The sequence below is a fragment of the Budorcas taxicolor genome, chromosome 1 (genome assembly GCF_023091745.1).
Source record: "Budorcas taxicolor isolate Tak-1 chromosome 1, Takin1.1, whole genome shotgun sequence".
Classification (NCBI taxonomy): Eukaryota; Metazoa; Chordata; class Mammalia; order Artiodactyla; family Bovidae; genus Budorcas; species Budorcas taxicolor.
In genome coordinates this window covers 17374774-17395555 of record NC_068910.1, presented here as the reverse complement: position 1 = coordinate 17395555, position 20782 = coordinate 17374774, and the positions used below count along the sequence as shown (strand labels likewise).

The following is a 20782-nucleotide window of genomic DNA, read 5'->3' as shown; positions in this document are numbered from 1 at the left end:
CAGTTTCCAGGAGAAGGCATATGGTATGTGATCACAGCAGAAATGACCAGATGTCAGGGCTGGCTTCCTGCTGGGTTAAGAGTGACTGCAGAGACTGATGCCTAGATTAAGCGGACCAGTTTCCTCATCCGAGTGACAAAAACAGGGGATCCTAAAAACTAGCTCATTTCCTTCATTCCCTCGGGGAATAAAACCCATGATCTTCAGTTCCTCAGAGAAGTGAAAGCAGCAACAAGGAATCCAGTATTTCTTGCTATCAGCAAGCTTTACAAGTCAGCGGAGTCTGGGCAGGTGGCCCAGAGCCCGCTCTCTAGACAGTGCTACCCTCTCTCCGAGCCCTGAAGTCAGAGGAGCCACGATGCCTCTGCCGCTGGCCTGCCTGCTGCTTCTCCTCCTCTCCACCCACAGTGCCCTGGCCCTCAAGATCTGCTCCTTCAACGTGAGGTCCTTTGGGGAATCCAAGAAGGCAAACTGTAATGCCATGGATGTCATTGTGAAGGTGAGCCCATTTTCCTGTTAGAAGGACTGCTGGATACCCTCACGCTTTCTCTAAAGCTTTTGGACTTCTAAGAGACTCAAGAGTTGTTTAATTGAAGTTAGCCCCTAGGGAGAAGGAAGCTTGTGCACTCTCTCCCACCCCTTCCACTCCTCTCCCTCTCTTTTTCCTTCTCTCCCCCTCCAGCCATCAACCTTTTTCCAACTCCCAAGTCTAATCTTTCTCCCCAGTTAGCTAAGACTTCCCTTGGGTAATCTGATCAATGTCTTGAGACTCTGTTCACATTCTTCTGGTGTCAGTTGATTCTCTTTATCCTATGCTGGCTGCTGCTGCTGCTGCTAAGTCGCTTGAGTCGTGTCCGACTCTGTGCGACCCCATAGACGGCAGCCCACCAGGCTCCCCTGTCCCTGGGATTCTCCAGGCAAGAACACTGGAGTGGGTTGCCATTTCCTTCTCTAGTGCATGAAAGTGAAAAGTCAAAGTGAAGTCGCTCAGTCGTGTCTGACTCAGCGACCCCATGGACTGCAGCCCTCCAGGCTCCTCCGTCCATGGGATTTTCCAGTCAAGAGTACTGGAGTGGGGTGCCACTGCCTTCTCCACTTTATCCTATAGGTTAATTTATGTTTGATGCTGGGGCTGAAACCCTTCCCAAGACTCTGGGTTTTATTACCTTAGAAAACCCCAGAGACACCACGTTCTGGTGGGAGCACCAGGGGCCCTGTGCTCACCTTTCACCAGGCAGCCAGACGCACCAGCTCTGCCAGTCCCTTCTCCCTGAGCCCCTAAGCGCCTTTCAGTAAGATGGTCCTCACACAACCTGGCCGGCAGCGCAGGCTTACTGTGGAAATATAATGAGTCCACGGTAAGAGCTCACACTGACAGGGCCTTTGCTAGGCCCACTCTGTGCCAGTCACTGTATTAGGCATTTTATATTAAGACAACTTATTTAACTTAAGTAAGCCGTGATCACATCTGTCACGTCTTTATAAACACTATCACCTCCTCACCTACAATTTCTTCCCCATCATTTTTGTAAAATAACATCTTAATTTTTTTTAATTAGGACAGTAATTTTTAAAATTATAAACTTATATTTTACAAATTAATTTTATTAAACTAAAAATAGTCAATATGGACTATTTTGAAAATACAGAAACATATAAAGAAGTATCCTATCACTTGAAGGTAACAGTTGTTGGCACTTGGGTAACTTTGCTGTGGATGTTTTTCTATCCAAAAATAATACATAAACATGCATCTATTTTGTAGCATGGAGATACCCTATTTTGCTTTTATATAGAAAGTATTTCATATGTTGTTAATATTCTTTTAAAACACAACTTTTAATGCCTTATGCTGCGTTTCCAATGTGTTTCATTCAATGCTTCCCTATCTGGGGATGCTTAGGATATTTCCAGTTTTTCTGTTGCAATACATCTTCCTCTTTGGTCTGCATAAGTAATAATAAGGGCTTCCCAGGTGGCTCAGTAGTAAAGAATCCATCTGTGAAGAAGCAGATGTGGGTTCAGTTCCTGGGTCAGGAACATCCCCAAGAGAAGGAAATGGCAACTCACTCCAGTGTTCTTGCCTGGGAAATCCCATACAGTAATAATAACAATAACAACATTTTGTTGTTTGCCTCCTACATGGCTGGCCCTGTTTTAAGGATTCATTTGTCCTCCAACAATCCTGTGAGGGAATGACTGTTATTACGCCCATTTACAGATAAGGAAACTGAGATGCAGAGTAATAGCAGAAACTTTTTTACAGTGGAAGACATTCCTCAAAGTGAGAAAACTAGATCAAGTATTAAAGCATTTCCCTGGTGGCTCGGATGGTAAAGAATCTGCCCACAGTGCAGGAGACGCAGGTTAGATCCCTAGGTTGGGAAGATCTCCTAAAGACAGGATCTTCTACCCACTCCAGTATTCTTGCCTGGAAAATTCCATGGACAGAAGAGCCTAGAGGGCTACAGTCCATGGGGTCGCAGAGTCAGACAGAACTGAGTGACTAACATTTTCTTTCCCTTTTCATATACATATTCTAAAGTGCTTTCCAGAAAGATCTGACGGTGGTTAAGTGACTAAATCAGGAGGCTGGCTGGGAGAACAGCACCCAGCTCTCCTTGGTGAACCCAACAAGTCTGATGCCGTGATGTGCAAGCCTGCTGATGGAAGCATGCAGACTCTGACACAGTCTTCCTCCTCTGTCACTACACTGGTATATCTTCAGCCCCTGGCACTTCTTAATGGCACCAGGCCAGTGTCGGTGGCCGTCTCTGCTCTGCCCTTTTTAGAGAGGAAACTAGAATATATATGTGCTCTGGAAATAGGACCAGTGGCATAATCCCCTTGCTCCTCTGGAAGTGATGTGAAAAGACAAAATGAACACTGAGGATGCTCTGTCCTTGACCACCAAATTCCAGCCCACTAGGATTCCATACAAAGGAAGGTCCCAGTGGCCTCCAGTGGGTGTTGACACCCTGGTCCTCAGCTTACTGCTCATTCTGAAGGGGACCCTCCTGTATTCTTTACCCACTGAGTTCTTTTTTTCTTTGTTTAACCACTCCCTATGGCAGGCATTTGGGATCTTAGTTCCCTGACAAGGGGTCGAACCTGTGACCTCTGCAGAGGAAGCACAGAGTTCTAACCACTAGACAGCCAGGAAACTCCCCACACTGAATTATTTCTTGCCTCTCAGGGCTTGTTCCAAAGTATCCTCCGTGGAGCCTCCCATGATCCTCTGGGCAGATGTAACTAATTATTCCTCAACACTCTCATGGGCCTGACTTTGATTCAGCACAACTGCCTTGGTCTCTCACTGTAGCTAGTCCTTTCCATTTGTCTTCTTCACTGATAATGAGTCTTTGAGGGAGGGATTGTATTTTAATAGTACAGCATGGTGGGCTTTGCAGTCACGTGAACCTGATTTCACATCCTACTCTTATCACCTATACTGGCTTCATGACCTTAGTCACTCAGTCACTCTGAGCTGGGTTTCCTCCTATGCTTAATGAGTTCAAAATCACAGCTGTCTCAGAGCTGGTGAGGCTCTGAGTAGGCTCACAATAAATGTTCACTCTTACAATTATTATAATTATACTTCTTTATTTCTGCAGTATCCAGCCTGGTATTTTTTATTTACTAAGGCCTTAATAGATATATTTATTATTATTATTGTAATTATTCAAACAAAGCCAACTTGCAGGACTTACAGGGGTCATGTGCTTTTGGTCTGGATTCTGGTTGCCTAGGTTCACATTCTGGCTCAGGCACTTTCTAGCTGGGTGATTCTGGATAGTATCTCAGCTTTCCCAGAAAGAACCTCAGGCTCTTTGTCTTTACAATGTATATCATAATAGTACTTACCTCAGTGAGTGAGTGAAGTCGCTCAGTGGTGTCTGACTCCTTGCGACCCCATGGACTGTAGCCTACCATGCTCAGGGAGTCCATCATTTATTTCAGAGAAGAGGATAGTTAATTTAACAAAGCACTCAATCTGATACTTAAAACATATTAAGTGCCCCCCAAATAATAAAACAATCAATCAATCTAATCGAAAAGTGGGCAGACAATCTAAACAGATATTTCTCTAAAGAAGACGTACAGATGGCCAATGGACACATGAAAATATGCCCAGTGTTGCTAATTATTAGAGAAATGCAAATCAAAACTTCAGTCACTCTAGTCAGAATGGCCATCATTAAAAGGTCAACAAATAGCAAATGCTAGAAAGGATGTGGAGGAAAGGGAACCCCCTGACATTGTTGGTGGCTCAGATGGTAAAGAATCTGCCTGCAGTGTGGGAGACCCGGGTTTGATCCCAGGGTTCGATCTCCTGGAGAAGGGAATGGCAACTCACCCCAGTATTCTTGCCTAGAGAATTTCATGGATAGAGGAACCTGCTGGGCTGCAGCCCATGGGGTAGCAAAGAGTGGTACACGACTGAGCGACTAAAACTTTCACTTTCACTTTCGTATGTATAACTGACTCACTGTGCTGTACAGCAGAAATTAACACCACACTGTAAATCAACTACAATGAAAAAAAAAGAGTAAGTGCCCATTAAAAGGTTTCATTATTTGTAGTAAATGGCCTCACACCCCTGGGGAATTCTCTCTCTGCAGGTCATCAAACGCTGTGATATCATACTCCTGATGGAAATCAAGGACAGCAACAACAGGATCTGTCCCACGCTGATGGAGAAGCTAAATGGGTAAAGATGGGGCCCCTGGACCCTCTGCCGGCTCAAAGCCAGGTGCAAGGACATCTGAAAATCCCCTGGGAACTGAAACTAGTGTGAGGACCAGCACTGGCCCAGACCACCAGGTCACATGGCCAACACTGCCCAGGCTTTCAATTTTATTAACTGTGGTCCTGAGAATTTTCAACCAGCTAGTTTTAATATGATAAAACAAAAGAGGGAAATGGGTGAGGAATCAGGACTGAGAGAAACGAAACAGACTAGAAGCTGAGCTGAAGTACTGTTACAAAGAAAAGATTGACTGCAAATATAAAAACATGATATGCCCATGGGCTGGAATATTACACTGCGATTAAAGTCATGGTTACTACACAGTAGCTTAGAGCTAAATATTCCAGCATGGAAAGATGGCTACAATACATGGCAAAAAGCAAGTTCAGAACTATACGTAGAAGAGCCCATTTTAGTAATCACACTACGTCATACATGAATAAGGGTGTGGCTGAGTTTGCATGGGCATAAAAGAAAGACAGGAAGGATGTGCTCAACTGTTAAGAGTGGTTACTTCTGGGGCGTGGTGGGTATGACTGGAAGACCACTTGGAAGGGGGGTGTGAAGAAATGGGAAACATTTGCTTTTTATTTTATATACTTCTGTCAGTTCAGTTCAGTTGCTCAGTTGTGTCTGGCTCTTTGCAACCGCGTGGACATATACCCCATGGACATAAACCTCTGTATAATTTGAGCATTTTACAAAGTCTGAACTTGACTATTTGATTTGAATTTTTGTGTATTTTACAAAAAGTCTGAAGGCTGAGAGAAACAGCCTTCGATGCTCTTCTTCACAGAGAGAGGCCCTTGGGCTGATGGTAACCACCCCTCTCTGGGCCTCAGTTTCTCATCTGAGAGTCCAGACTTGGAGCAGAGCATCTCCTTTTCAGCCTCACAGGTCTGCTCTTGACAATGACAGAGGGAATGAAGCCCAGGCACTAGGCACCTCCACTCAGCTCAGACCACATGGGCTTGGATTCTGGCTCGGCTATGACCTTGCACAAGTTACTGAACCTCATTGAACCTCATTTTCCCCATCTTAAATAAAGCTAATAATAGAACTCATCTTCCTGGGATGTGGTGATAATTAAATCAAATCACGCATGTAAATGGTTAAGCTGTGCCTGGTATGGAGCAGTGGCAACTAGTGCTGGGATGTTCATCTCTAGTAAAAGTATGGGGATGTATGTAATGGCAAGTGATGATCCAGAAGGCCAAGGAAACAGCTATTGACAGACTGTAACCGCGCCATAAAGGCCAGGCATCCTGTTTATCAGTTTATGTGTGCTATCTCATTCACTCCTCACAACTCTGTAGAGCAGGTTCTACCACTGCTTCCCTTATAGCTGAGGGACCGAGACACAGACAGCAAGGATCTGCCAAGGTAACCCAGCCAGTAAATGGCCAAACCTACCTTTGTACCTGGGTGGTGTCTGACTCCAAGCCAGTGCTCTAGTCTGAGTCCCCTCGGCCTTCTTTGAAGTGGCCCAGGCCACTTTTCAGAAGTATGGGGGACTGAGGGGACAGCAGTTACAGGCACCACTTACAGCTGGTCTGGATTAACCCCTCCCACCCTCAGGGGTCTCAGTTCTCCCCACCCTCCCTAGACTGTGCTGTGGACTCCAAGCAGAGCCAGGCCTGTTAGTCTCCTAATTCTCTGTAAGCCAGGAAGGGCCTTCGTCACTTCATAGCTGAGTCATTGCAAGCAGGTTGCCAACCCAAGACTTGGCAGGCTAGATTTAGAACAGAGCCAGTCTTTCCAAATTGGAAGCCCAGAGGAATCCACTGTCTGCGCTCCTGGGGGCCCCATAGCCAGATCTGCCTTAGAATATTAATTTCCAGGAATTTCTGCGGGCTCTAAGTTGGCCCCTAAAAGCCCCCTCTGGTTTCTCCCAATGGAATCTGAGAATATGCCACAGCTTAGACATACCCCCAGATGTTCTAGAGGGAAGATGAAGTAGACTCTGCCCAGGGTGGAGTTATCAGCAGGTTTGGCACATACATGTGAGAGTCAAGTCTTCCTGATAAGGGTGAGGCAGAGGATCAATGGGACTTTATGACTGTATCTTCAGCCACCAGAACAGAAACAATAGCTATTTGGAATCACAGTTTCAGGACTTGTGAGAAAAATGCCTGGAGGTTTTCAGAACAGAAAAGAAATGTCCGACAAAAATCTTAGTATGTCAGCCATAAAAAGGAACACATTTGAGTCAGTTCTAATGAGGTGGATGAACCTAGAACCTATTATACAGAGTGAAGTGAGTCAGAAAGAGAAAGATAAATACCGTATTCTAACACATATATACAGAATCTAGAAAATTTACTTACAGGGCAGCAATGGAGAAACAGACATAGAGAATAGATTTACGGACATGGGGAGAGGGGAGGAGAGGGTGAGATGCATGGAAAGAAAAAAAAGGAAACTTACGTTACCATATGTAAAATAGATAGCCAACAGGAATTTGCTGTATGGCTCAAGAAACTCAAACAGGGGCTCTGTATCAACCTAAAGGAGTGGAAGACAGGAGGGAGCTTCAAAAGGGAGGGGATATATGTCTACCTATGGCTGATTAATGTTGAGGTTTGACAGAAAACAGCAAAATTCTATAAAGCAATTATTCTTCAATAAAAAAATAAATATAATTTTTAAAAAATCTTAGTAGGAATCCTGCATATGATAAATGCTCAGGAGTAACCTGGTGAAGTTAATTCTACCAGGAAGTATGAGGTGCAGTCCAGCCACGGGCCAGAACAACCTTCAGGGCTGACTGTGGCCTGAATCTTCTATGGTCTCAGTGATACACAGCAGGTGGATTTGGGGGTGAGTAGGATCTCAATTGTTCTTGCCTGGAGAATCCCAGAGATGGCGGAGCCTGGTGGGCTGCCGTCTATGGGGTCGCACAGAGTCGGACACGACTGAGGCGACTTAGCAGCAGCAGCAGCAGCAGAATCTCAATTCAAATCCCAGCTCTGTACTTGCAAACTACAAAAATGGAGTAACAATAGTACTCTTCTTATCAAGACAAGAAATAATGGCAGATGTCACATTCCCAGTCAGTGGTGGCCCTTCTTATGAGACTCGAAGGTTATAATGAACAGAAGCCGTTCTATATGATGCCATTGGGCATATGGAAGCCGACTGGAGGGAGGGGAACCTAGGCAGAGAGAAATGTTTGTTCTTTAAGATGCAATGTAAAATCTTTTTGTTTTCCAGAAATTCAAGAAGAGACATAACATACAACTATGTGATTAGCGCTCGCCTTGGAAGAAACACATATAAAGAACAGTATGCCTTTCTCTATAAGTAAGTATAAATTATGCTTCCCGGAACATGGTTTACTTATCAATGTGACCATGAATGGAATAAAAATCTTTTCCTCAAAACCAAATTTAGATGTCAAACCAGCTCTCAATATTGATCGAATTACTGAGCTGTTAAAAGTGGGGCTGATGGAAAGGATAATATTAACTCTTTAAAACTAATTTGTTAGATGACTTGGTGACCTGGTCAGGAAAGTCAAGAGTTCTTTATTCCTCATGGTCAAGTCCTGGCAGGGGATGGAAACATGAATTGCCCAGCATGGCTGCTCTGGGACATCACATTCTCATTTTCTTCCTACTAATAATTTCTGCTGAGTCTGACCTTTAAGTTTTGAGCTCCCCAGATATTCAGTTCCCCAAGGGCTCTGGCCCTTGGGGAGACTGACTTAGCCTTGTCCTCAGGTAAAAGATCCCTTCCGGCACTCAACTCTGCAGGGGAGGCCCATAAAGCTGTAGGAACATTCGTCTCCGCTTCTTCAAAGAAGTAAGAAGAAAGCCAACTCATCTAGAAGGACTGTCTTTTTTTCTTTTTTCTTCCAGAGAAAAGCTAGTGTCTGTAAAACAAAGCTACCTCTACCATGACTATCAGGCTGGAGACGCAGATGTGTTTTCCAGGGAGCCCTTTGTGGTCTGGTTCCAGTCACCATACACCGGTGAGACCCACGGCCCCTCTCAGCCCTCACTTCCCCAGTGAGCCCATGAATGGGCAGCAGCCCTGAGCTGTGACCTGTGATCCCAGGGTTTAGCATCTTTAGGGAGGCATTTCGCTTGAGGTGACCATTAGGGGCTCCTAACACTTGAATGCGGAGGACACGGTATAGTTTGATGACACCAGGCTGGCTGCTAGGAATGCCACAGCTCAAGACCTCCTTGTCCTAGAAGCCACTTTCTGGAATCAATAATAACCTCTTACCTGTAAGAGTAACCTTGGGAGCGTTTAGGTTGATGCCAATTATTTAGAAAAATCCCCCAGTCCCAATCAAGGACAGCTGTTCCTTCATTTGAAAAATCTGAACACTGGCCAACAAAGATGATCTCCCAACCTAGAGCCACACTGCCTCTCCAGTAATCACAGAGCAATCTCCCCCACAGACTGGGGGCGGAGAGGAAACCTAAAATATTGCACCCTGATCTCTGACAACAATAGTACTTGTATTAGTCACTAACAATTATTTATCCGTGATGAACGCCAGGTTCCTATCATCTTTGCAACACCCAACAAGATGGCAACTAGGATTGTCTCTGCTTTACCATAGAGGAAATTGAGGTTCAAATAGATGGAGTCACACACCCAAGGTCATCCAGCAGTTATTGAAGTGGACAAGCCAAGGCTGTAACATAAACTGCCATCTCAGGCGCCCACACTTTTAACCACCATGCAATATTCAACGGAAAGTCAAGAATTACTTTGATTTGTAGACTGGAACTACAGAGAATCAGATCTTTTTTTCAATACCCACTACATGGATACTGGACAAGACAGAAAAGGTCCCTGTCCTTGTGCAGCAGGGGAAACAGACAATAACTAAACAGTCAGAGCTGTACATATGAACACCTATATCTATATCACACAAATATTAACATCTTGAACTATGAAGTTAACTATTTCTGCACAGGGTTAATAGCTCAGAACAGAGTATTTCAGGAAAACAAAATGGAAGAACAGCAGGAGATTTTCAGTAGGAAACAAACAAACAAAAAACTGAGAAGGAGGTGGGGGCTATTGGTGAGGGCTTCTGGTGAGGAACCAGAAATGCCTTTCAGAGAGGACATTCAATAATAGTTTTTGTCACGCACATGATTCACGTTCAGCTGACCTGGCAGTGTTAGGAGAGGCCCTTCCCACCAACCGATTCTTTCTTCTTTGAGAGAGTACTCAACCTTCATGAAGTGCTGAACAGACCTGTTTGTCTGGAGCTTCCACCCTTCCCTACTACCCTCCCCCAGCAACACCCACCCCCGCTGGGATGGCACCACAGCTCTGCCATGTTTGGAGTTTTCTCTCCATCTGAACAAGGAAATGTCTTTATGTCCCCTCTGTTTGGGATTAAAGAGGAAGGAGTTTGCCATTTATCTATCTTTTCTTCCTTCATTTATTCTCTCAATCATTCATTCATGAGTTCAATCAACAAACATTCCTGAGCACCTCCAACGTGCCAGGCATGGTGCTAGGTTCTGGAGCCAAGAGGGTAAACAAGAAGATAAGCCTGCCCTCAGAGAGCTTAGGTTCCAGTGGGCCAAACTAAGAAGCCAAGCAGGTAATTTCAGAGCATGAAGGCAGTAAGCAGGGTTTACTGAATAGCAGGGTAAGGGGCCACCTTAGACTGGGCAACTGGGGGATGCCTCCCCGGAGGTGACAACAGCTCTGACCAGAAGCAGCCAGTCACAGATTGTTGGTGGAAAGGCATTCTGGCGGCAGGGCACAGTGAGCACCCAAGCTCAGAAGCAGGAAAGGAGTTGGGATGTTCATGGGCCCAAAACAAGGCTGGGGAGTGGGAAGGAGGAGGGAGGAGCAGAGTGAGAGAGAGGCTACTGAAGCAGGGCAGGTCTTGGAGGCAGGCTGCTGGTCTGATGGACCTCCCCCTGTGGGACTTAAGCAGTGATCGCCTAATAGACCCCAGCTCCTGAGAAGAGAGGGCACTCAGGTGCAGACCAAGGGAGAGCCTGAGGAGGAGGCATTCAGAAAGACACCTGCTCTTAGCAGGTGGGCAAGACACCCACCTCCTCTCACTCAGGCTCCCTCAGCCCCTCCTGCTGGGGAGGCCCACAAAGGGCCACTTCGCTTTTTAAATAAAATTGTTCAGGCTTCACCCCCTCCTTCTAATTACTAAAGGAGTATAAACTGAAATCTCTTTTTTTTTACTTAGAAAAAGTTTTTTTTTCCTTAGTATAAAGTCAAACAAGCTTAAGTTTTTTTTTAAAATAGGAAATACAAGGCATTTTTTTTTTTTAATGAGAAAATGAAAACATCCACAATGCCAGTGAGGAACACTGTCTACCAGCTCTCTTAGTCAGGAAGGGCAACTGGGAGAAAAGAGGCTTTCGTGTGCTGAATATGGCAGCCTAATGACCATAAGGTTATTTAAATCTCGACCACTGGAACTTCTGGAAATGGGGGACCCTATGACACAGTCCGTGCCTTTTGGGAGGATGGCCTGTTTCCCTGAAGCAGTGTTCATGGAATCTTGACAGAGGAAATGTGTGACCTCTGCCTCTTTCCTGTTCCTCAGCTGTCAAGGACTTCGTGATTGTCCCCCTGCACACCACCCCTGAGACATCCGTTAGAGAGATTGATGAGCTGGCTGATGTCTATACAGATGTGAAACGTCGCTGGAATGCAGAGGTGATGACCCTCTATGTCTGCTGAATTCCTATCTAGCAGGGGCAGAATCTGGTTCCTGAGAGGGGATGAGCAATTCTGAGGGAGGGTGAGGAGGCAGGGTCTGTGCAGACGACCACCACTTGAGAGCTTCATTTTAGGCCTTTTCTCAGCCCAAAATATCTTTCTGCTAAATGTGCCTGAGTACGCTCCCTGGGGGTCTTGGGAAATTCATACCCTGCTCCACAATGGCTGCCAACATTCACTGAGCAAACGAATAGCTGGTGTCAGGCACTATGCTAAGGCTGGACATGCATAAGTTTACTTAATCCTCCCAATAGCCAGATGAGTTAACAACTTTAATCATTCCAACTTCACAACTGAGAACAGTGAGACAAAGAGATGTCAGAAATCTTTCAGTTACAAGTGACAGAATTCCAAAATGGCTCATGAAAAGAAAGAGCAATTCATTGGTTCAAGGCAGAGTTGGACAAGGCAATCGGGGCTTGTCTTGTCTCTCTCCACTCTCCATCTCTTAGCCTCCCATTCCCCTGGTGGGCTCCATTTTCAGGCTGTCTCCACCCATACGATGGCAAGATAGTCACCAGCAGTTTGTAAAGCAACTGACAAATTTTCTGTCCCACAGTGGAACAAATAGACTGGAATGGAGTCTCATTGACTAAGTCTGGATCACATGTTCATCCCTGAACCAATCACTGATCAGGTGGTTGAGATGCTCTGATTGGTTAAGTCTGTGTCCGTTCCACCCCAACCTCATGGACCAAGGTAGAGGAGGAAGATGGTTTCTCAAAGAAACTGGGGGTGCTTTCACAGAAGGGGAATAACAATATGGCCACCACCCCTCTTGGCCTCAATTATTTCCTCATCTGGAAAACAGCGGTGGCACCCCACCCTCCACCCCCAGACGCTGTGAGGTGTATGAAAGTGTGTGGCACATACGGAAGTGATCCAGAGGGCTCTTCCTCGTTCTTCTTTGTCCTTTTAATATGTGACTCCAATGACACAATCCCTCCACCTCAGTTCTGCAGCTCAAAGTGCAAAATCAGTCCAGTAAAGTGTGGACACAGAGCTGGGTCATGGTGCATGCAGGGGTGTGTTTCACTGCTGATTTGTAAAAGGCTGGGCACGAGAAACACTCACATGTTTCTAAATTATACATTCCATTCACTCATTTGGCAAGAATTTATTGAGCATCTGTTAAATGCCAGGTACGGGGGAGGCCTCAGTGGTACAAAAGTGACCTAGAGGGGAAATTCTTGTGCTGAGTGAGGGAGGGGCTTTCAGGGAGGATGATTTGGATTCAGTCCTTAACTTCACCACTTGAACTTCCAAGTCGAGTAGCCTACAGCAGGTCACTATATCCTCTACTCTTTCCACAGGCGACAAAGATCCCTTCTACCTCTTAGTGCTTATTGTGAGATTTAAAATAAACTTTATAAAACACTTAATTTGGCCTGGCACACAGGAAGTGCTCAGGAAATCATGCCTTCATAAATAGAAGCTGCCTGACACTCCAGTTAAGGATGACATCCTGTCTTCAACTGCACCCACCAGTCTCAGGGAAAACCATGATACCCCAAGGTCAAAGAAAAATGTTTTTGAAGAAAACTCTGAGGTCAGCAACAGCACCAAACAATAGCACTAACAAGGAAATCTGTTTCTGCTCATAAGAATACTAAAATTCTGTTTCAAAAGCCCTACAGGAGAAATCACTTCCAAGACAGAGGACTCTGATGGTGGCGTTAGGGCAGAGGGGGACAGCTCATTCTATCAGCCCCTCCCTCTTCTCACTTCCTCAACAGGCAAAATTCCCACGAAGAGTTAAGTTCCCAGCTTCAAAACAAGAGAGGAAAGAGCAGTGCCAAAGACACCTGAGTTCACTTTTCCTTTCTTGGAAACAAAAGGCATGGGTTCATTCAGATGTTTATACCCACAGAGAGAAAAGATGTGAGGGAATAACTGAGCTGTGTTCCTTCATCTTTAATCTGTACTCCAAATTGGAGTGACTCAGTGATTTAGAACAGGAGGGCGCAGCTACAACAAATATCCTTCTTCCCACTAAGAACATCCTTCCTTGTATACTCACCCATCCAATACTCATCAGAACTGTGGCTCCGTTTTAAACTGTGGCCTCTTCTTTTAAAAAAAAAAAAAGAAATTAAGACCCTATATTAGTCTCCTTGGGCTGCCATTAACAAAGTCCCAAAGACTGAGTGGCTTAAACAGCAAAAATTTCTGTCCTCACAGTTCTGGAGGCTGGATGCTCAAGACCAGAGTGGCAGCAGGGTTTGGCTTTCTCCTTGGTCTTCCCTCTGTGTCTACGTCTTAATCTTTTTTCATAAGGACACAAGTCGTATCAGAGTAGGCCCACCCTATATGTAACCTCATTTTATCTGTATTAACTCTTTAAAGGTCACTTGCAAATACAGTCTGAGATACTGGGGGTTAGAACATATGAGTCTGAGGGGACACATTTAGCTGATAACTGAACTCATCATTTACTGGGTGCGCAAGGAGGAGTCCCTGCTACCAGCTCTGCGTGAAAGTGTTAGACAACGATGCCTACCTATAGGAGACGGTTACAAATCCTGTCTTTCAGAATTTCATTTTCATGGGTGACTTCAACGCCGGCTGCAGCTACGTCCCCAAGAAGGCCTGGAAGGACATCCGCCTGAGGACAGACCCCAAGTTCGTTTGGCTGATCGGGGACCAAGAGGACACCACGGTCAAGAAGAGCACAAACTGTGCCTATGACAGGTAGGAGGCATCTGCCAGACCACCATGAGCCCACACAGTGCTTGGTGCGCGTTGGGAAAGGCGGCTCCTCCTGGGCAGATGAAGCTCCTGCTTGGAGAGCCGAGCTGCTCTGACTTTAGGCCCCTCCACTGGGTACTTTGTGAAGCATGCAAACTGAATGGCCATATATGGTGGCCTTAAACACGTAGCTTAGCAGTGGCAAGAGCGGGCTTTGCTGTTGGACGGGCCTGGATTCAAATTCTGTCTCTACCACTTAGTAAGTCAGGGACCAAGAGAGCTAAGCTCTTTGTGTCTTTGTTCCCTTACTGGTAAAACAGATTATATTAAACATGAGGTTTAAACAAAGTAAAATGTATAAATCTTATAAATCTTCTAACACAGTATCTGGAATATGGTTAAGTGCTCAATATATTCACTGGCTGTTAAGTACTACATCACAAAGCTATACTGCAATGTATTCACTCAATTCTCTGTCACTGGGCATATTAGGTCATTACCAAGGGTTTGCTATTAAAAGCAAAGCTGTAATGAACCCCCTATATATATATATATGCATTTTGTATTTATGATTCCCTCAGGATAAAAGTCTAAAAATGAGAGTAGTTACTGCAAGACAATGTATACTTCTAATGCTTTACCATACACTGGGGGTGGGGGAGGGGTGGATGGGCTGCACCGTGCTGCTCGCAGGATCTAAGTTCCCTGACCAGGGATTGAACCTGGGCCACGGCAGTAAAAGCGCTGAGTCCTAACCACTGGACTGCCAGGGAATTCCTGTGCTGTCCTGTGCTTAGTTGCTTAGTTGTGTTCGACTCTTTGCAACTCCATGGATGTAGCTCGCCAGGTTCCTTTGTCCATGGGATTCTCCAGGCAAGAACACTGGAGTGGGTTGCCACCCCCCTCCTCCAAGGGGATCTTCCTGACCCAGGGATTGAACCCAGGTCTCCCGTATTGCAGGTGGATCTGCAATCTGGATCTGCAATCCTTTACCGTTCTAAATGCAAATATATACATCTAAATAATAGCATTCTCTATTTATAAACTGTCCTTGGAGATTTTCAATCAGCTTTCAACTTTGCTCCTTAAGTTAGAAAGTGAGGAAGGACCTGAAGTGTGGGAACATTCATAACTGGCCCATCCACAGCAGAAACCATGGGTGGGGAAGTCCCGAGGAGCTTGGGTCCTCAGAGCGGTTGCTAATTCCCCGAGCTCAGCAAGCCACCAAGGAAGCATGATATGGCCCAGAGGACAGTTCTCCGTTCTCTAGTTTTAAGTTCTGACTTTCATTTTCATCCCATGACCTCCTTTGTACCTCTAAGAGCTTTGAGGGCTAGTGTGCCTTCTGCAGACTTCATCATTTCAGCTTCCCTAAATGGAAACAGCACTGGCCCTGGGAAAAGCAGAACCAAGGTGGGGAGTTACAGGAGACTGAGCGGCCTGGGTACTGCCCCTTCCATCCTATTATGAGAGGCTACCTCAAAGCTGGTTGAAAAGGATCGCTTGCTCCCTCGCCCACTTGCATATGCCAGCTGTGTGGCTTTGGCAGGTTAAGTCCCTTCTGTGGTCCCATTTCTCTTCCCTGGCAGAGGAAAGGGAGGTGACTGAAAGCAATGCTGCAGAAGAACAGCGCATCTCAGGAAAAGATAGATTAGATGGGGCGGAGGAGCAGGTAAAAAAAGATGTTCACTAAAGGACTCCCAGATGTTTTTTTAAAAATTGTACTTTTTAAACATTTATTTTCATTTATTTATTTATTTGGCTGCCCTGGATCTTAGCTGCAATACACAGGATCTTCAGTCTTCACTGTAGCATGTGGGATTTTGTGTGTGTGTGTGTGTGGCATGCAAACGCTTAGTTGCGGCACGTGGGATCTAGTTCTCCGACCAGGGATCGAACCCAGGCCCCCTGCACTGGGATCACGAAGTCTTAGCCAGTGCACCACAAGGGAAGTCCCAAAAGGACCTCCAGTTTTACACACTTGTACACCAAAGGATGACAGGATTACATGATTTTTTAAACATTACTTTCTTGTTTCGGTGCTCTGAATTTTCTGTGTTTTCCGTGACAGTATGTATCTCTTATGGTTTGTAAAGAGACATAAAGGGAGAAGACGAAAGGGCCTCAGTGGCAGTCTTTGTTCTGTGTGCTGCGTGCTGGTGGACATGCCAAGATGCTCAGAGCCGGCTGGGCATTAGAGCAGCCTCAGGAAGCTTAGTGCGATCCCCTCACTCGCCCACACACAAAACTAACACAAGTCCAAAATGGGGCAGCCCTAACTATGCTGTTCTTCGCACTCTGGGTCTGAAAGGACGGCTTCAAGAAATCTCCACCTGAATGCCAAGAGTATTTACTTATGGAGACGAGGTCAAAATTAGTTCCCTGACCAGGGATTGAACCTGGGCCACGGCAGTAAGGCAATGGCACCCCACTCCAGTCCTCTTGCCTGGAAAATCCCATGGATGGAGGAGCCTGGTAGGCTGCAGTCCATGGGATCGCAAAGAGTCGGACACAACTAAGTGATTTCACTTTGACTTTTCACTTTCATGCACTGGAGAAGGAAATGGCAACCCACTCCAGTATTCTTGCCTGGAGAATCCCAGGGACGGGGGAGCCTGGTGGGCTTCTGTCTATGGGGTCGCACAGAGGAGGACACGACTGAAGCGACTTTGCAGCAGCAGCAGCAGCAGCACGGCAGTAAAAGCGCTGAGTCCTAACCCCTGGACTGCCACGGGATTCCTGTGCTGTCCTGTGCTTAGTTGCTTAGTTGTGTTTGACTGTTTGCAACTCCATGGACTTGGTCAGGCGGTGTTGGCAGCCAACAAAGGAAACCAGGTCAGCCGGCTGGAATCGGGGAAGGCTTAGTGGACAGTCATGGGCGGGCAGTCCGGCCCAGACTGTCACTCTTCGCCCGGTTGGTCAGGGCCATGAAGACTCTAACCACGTCCCCACATTTGAGGTATATCGGACTCCATTTAACCACCACTAATGGCAATCCACTGCAGTACTATTGCCTGGAAAATCCCATGGACAGAGGAGCCTGTAGGTTACAGTACATGCGGTCGCAAAGAGTCGGACACGACTGAGCAACTTCACTTTCCTTTCCTTTTCCTTTCCTATTCTCTGTCAGCATGCATAGTGACAGTACTATAGTTTTTTTTTCTCTCTGTTAGTCTTTAAATCTATTCCATTATTACTGAAATAAAATTAATTTCAAGAGAAAATTTCACAAAACTGAAGGCAAGGAAACAGCATTACTTGTCATCAATCAAAAAATAATTGTAAAAGTAAGCTCAATGAAAACCAAAAAATGTTAAATTATGCCTTCATTCTGTTGTCAGCAGAATACCCTGTCGGATGAAATAGGAGTGTAGGGAAATATTAAAGATAAGCCAGGACCTTTCGGAGGCCTGGCGTGCTGCGATTCATGGGGTCGCAAAGAGTCGGACACAACTGAGCGACTGAACTGAACTGAACTGAGGACCTTTTTCTATAATTGAATCAGGGAAAGTGAAAATAACTGCAAAAGAAACATCCTTCAGCACTCCAGCCATTGCTCTGTGCCGAGATGTCTACATCCCGTCCACTGCCAGGGCTCTTGCTTGGACAGGGGACACTGTCCTGGTGCCCACAGGCCACAGCACGGATGACCCTGTTTTTCAACCACAGGTGTTGTGGTGAGGGTCTTTGTCAGGGAGGGGGAAATGCCCCCTTCAACCCCACTTGAGTTCTTGTGGCTGGACTGACAATAAAGTTGGCACAATACTGATTAATAGGAGAAAAAGAAACAAATCTTAATTTGTACACACAGAGGTCTTATAGAAATGGGACCTAAGTAGTGGTCAAGTTGCAGAAATATCTCTTTTGACCCACCTCCTAGAGTAATGAAAATAAAAACAAGAATAAGCAAATGGAATCTAATTAAACTTAAAAGCTTTTGCACAGCAAAGGAAACCATAAACAAAACAAAGGAAACAAAACCTAAAACAAAACGAGACAACCTTCAGAATGGGAGAAAATATTTACAAATAAAGTGACTGACAAGGGATTAATCTGCAAAATATACAAACAGCTCATGTAGCTCTATGTCAAAAAAACAAATCAAACAACGGGCAGAAGATCTAAATAGACATTTCTCCAAAGAAGACATACAGATGGCCAAAAAGCACATGAAAAGATGCTCAACATCACGAATTATCAGAGAAATGCAAGCCAAAACTACAAAGAAGTATCGCTTCACAAGGGTCAGAAAGGCCATCATCAAAAAGTCTACAAATAATTAATGTTGGAGAGCGTATTGAGAAAAGGGAACTCTCCTCCACTGTTGGTGGGAATGTAAATTGGTACAACCACTATGGAGAACAGTATGGATGCTCCCTAAAAAAACTACAGATAGAACTACCATCAGTTCAGTTCTGTTCGGCCGCTCAGTCGTGTCCTACTCTTTGCGACCCCATGAATCGCAGCACGCCAGGCCTCCCTGTCCATCACCAACTCCCGGAGTTCAGTCAAACACGTCCATCTGATCCAGCAATTCCATTCCTGGGCATATATCCAGAGAAAACCATAACCCTAAAGGATACATGCACTCCAATGTTCATTGCAGCATTGTTTACAAAAGCCGAGCCAAGGAAGCAACCTCAATGTCCATCGTCAGAGGAACACATGAAGAAGATGTGGTATGTGTGTACACAATGGAATATTACTCAGCCGTATGCAGTGAAATAATGCTGTTCGCAGCAACATGGGCGGACCTAGAGATGCTCATATTAAGCGAGGCAAACCAGACAAAGACAAACACCATATGATATCACTCATGTGGAATCTAATTAAAAAAATAAAGATACAAATGAACTTATTCACAAAACAGAAACAGACTTACAGATCTCTGAAACAAATTTACTGTTACCAAAGGGGAAATGGGGGAGACGGGGATAAGTCAAGTGCTTGGAATGCACACACACACACTACTATAAGAGAGATAACCAAGGAGGAACTACTGGATAGTACAGGGGGCCCTACTCAATACTTTGTGATAACCTCTATGAGACAAGACTCTAAAGAGGAATGAATATTTGTATAACTGAATCACTTTGCTGTATACCTGAAATTAACACAACACTGGAAATCAAATGCACTCCAATGAAACTAATTTTTTTTTTACAGTGGTCAAAACAGAAGGCTTTTAAATAATCTTTAGACAATGAACAAATTTGCAAGGAATTGAGAGGACAAAAAACTCAGGTTTGGGTGCTCAATTAGTGAAGAATTTAAACAGTGTTGGCTTGGGGGTAGTCAGTTAAAGAAGCAACAGAGTTTGTTTATACAGAAGTGTTGGCCTGAATTCCCTGTTTCTGGAGATAAGGGTGCCTGTCCTTCCTTCTACCTCCAGATGCAGGGAGTGTACCTTTCACAGGGGAGATTTATTTCCTGTTTTCAAGGAGACAGAAAGGAGTGTTCCTCTTGCATTAGCTGTTTCTTAAGTAATTTTAATTCAAAATAATCAAATGCCATTGTGGCCTATTTTGGGGGTGGCCTATTCTGAGCTTCAGCACAAGCTAAAACCAGGGCTGGACTTTTGAACTCCATGTGAAAGGGCCAGGCAGTTCAGTCATTCCAGAGGTCAAGCGAAAAGCCTGGTTTGATCTCAGATAATAACAGGGTGGATTAATGGGATTCCTTTCCCTCTCCTTCTCCAGGATCGTGCTTAGAGGACAAGAGATTGTCAACTCTGTTGTTCCTCAATCAAACCACATCTTTGATTTCCAGAAAGCTTACAGGTTGTCTGAAAAGAAGGTACAGCTGTCATCTCATCTTTCTGTGCCACTGTCCTGGGAAGATGGGTTGGTGTCACCCAGTGATGGTTTAGGTCACCAATGGAGACCTGACCCTGGGCCACTGGACCTTGAGTCTCAAAGCCTGTGATTCCATGACTTGAAGACCTGCCTCAATTTCTGATTGAACTGGTCCAGGGATGATGCTCCCAGTGTGTGTTCCTTTGGGTGACTTGGGCCATTTCATTCTCAGCCTCCCTCAGCTTGAATTTATTTGTCACTAAAATCAAGGTGTCTCCTAATTCCCAAATCTATCTCCCTTTCCTCTACAGGCCCTGGATATCAGTGACCACTTTCCAGTTGAATTTAAACTTCAGTCTCCGAGGGCCTTCACCAACAGCAAAAAATCTGTCTCTTCAAAGAAGAAAAAAAAGGCCAGTCGTGCCTAGATACAAGGGGGCCATTTTTATTAACTATTTCTTGCCTCTAAATAAAGCAGCTCCAATTGTTCCCTGTGCTCAGGAAACAAGACTGGCCCAAATGCTTCCATTTTTCAACTTGAATCTACTTCATCTTTTTTTTTAATTTTTATTTTTACTTTTACAATACTGTATTGGTTTTGCCATACATTGACATGAATCCACCAAGAGTGTACATGAGTTCCCAAACATGAAACCCCCCTCCCACCTCCCACCCCATATCACTTATCCAGAGAGATGATATGGGGTGGGAATCTACTTCATCTTAAGCCAAACTTGGAAGAGTGTCTTTTATTCTCCCTTTTGAGCCCAAACCTCCCCGAATGTCTAGAAAGGAAACTGGGGGCTTCATATTCTGACCCCAG

The 20782-nt window shown here is 45.1% G+C and overlaps 1 protein-coding gene and 1 non-coding gene across 2 annotated transcripts; one reads left to right on the top strand and one right to left on the bottom strand.

Annotated features, from left to right (window-relative positions):
- Positions 1 to 358: 358 nt before the first annotated feature.
- On the top strand, positions 359 to 20387 carry DNASE1L3 (deoxyribonuclease 1 like 3). The gene is made up of 8 exons (XM_052648501.1): positions 359 to 499; positions 4623 to 4711; positions 7964 to 8053; positions 8611 to 8723; positions 11301 to 11413; positions 14010 to 14167; positions 19864 to 19960; positions 20271 to 20387. The coding sequence occupies exons 1-8, from the start codon at positions 359 to 361 to the stop codon at positions 20385 to 20387; spliced, it is 918 nt and encodes a 305-aa protein (XP_052504461.1).
- Positions 14866 to 14937, bottom strand: TRNAK-UUU (transfer RNA lysine (anticodon UUU)). The gene has a single exon. It is a non-coding gene; the product is annotated as a tRNA-Lys (tRNA).
- Positions 20388 to 20782: the final 395 nt, after the last annotated feature.

What these genes read in the sequence shown, in the direction of transcription:
- DNASE1L3 (XM_052648501.1), top strand. Translation starts at nt 359, where the DNA reads ATGCCTCTGCCGCTGGCCTGCCTGCTGCTTCTCCTCCTCTCCACCCAC. An exon ending in CTGATGGAGAAGCTAAATGG is followed by an intron (nt 4,712 to 7,963) that starts GTAAAGATGGGG and finishes TTTGTTTTCCAG; the next exon opens with AAATTCAAGAAGAGACATAA. An exon ending in CAGTATGCCTTTCTCTATAA is followed by an intron (nt 8,054 to 8,610) that starts GTAAGTATAAAT and finishes TTTTTCTTCCAG; the next exon opens with AGAAAAGCTAGTGTCTGTAA.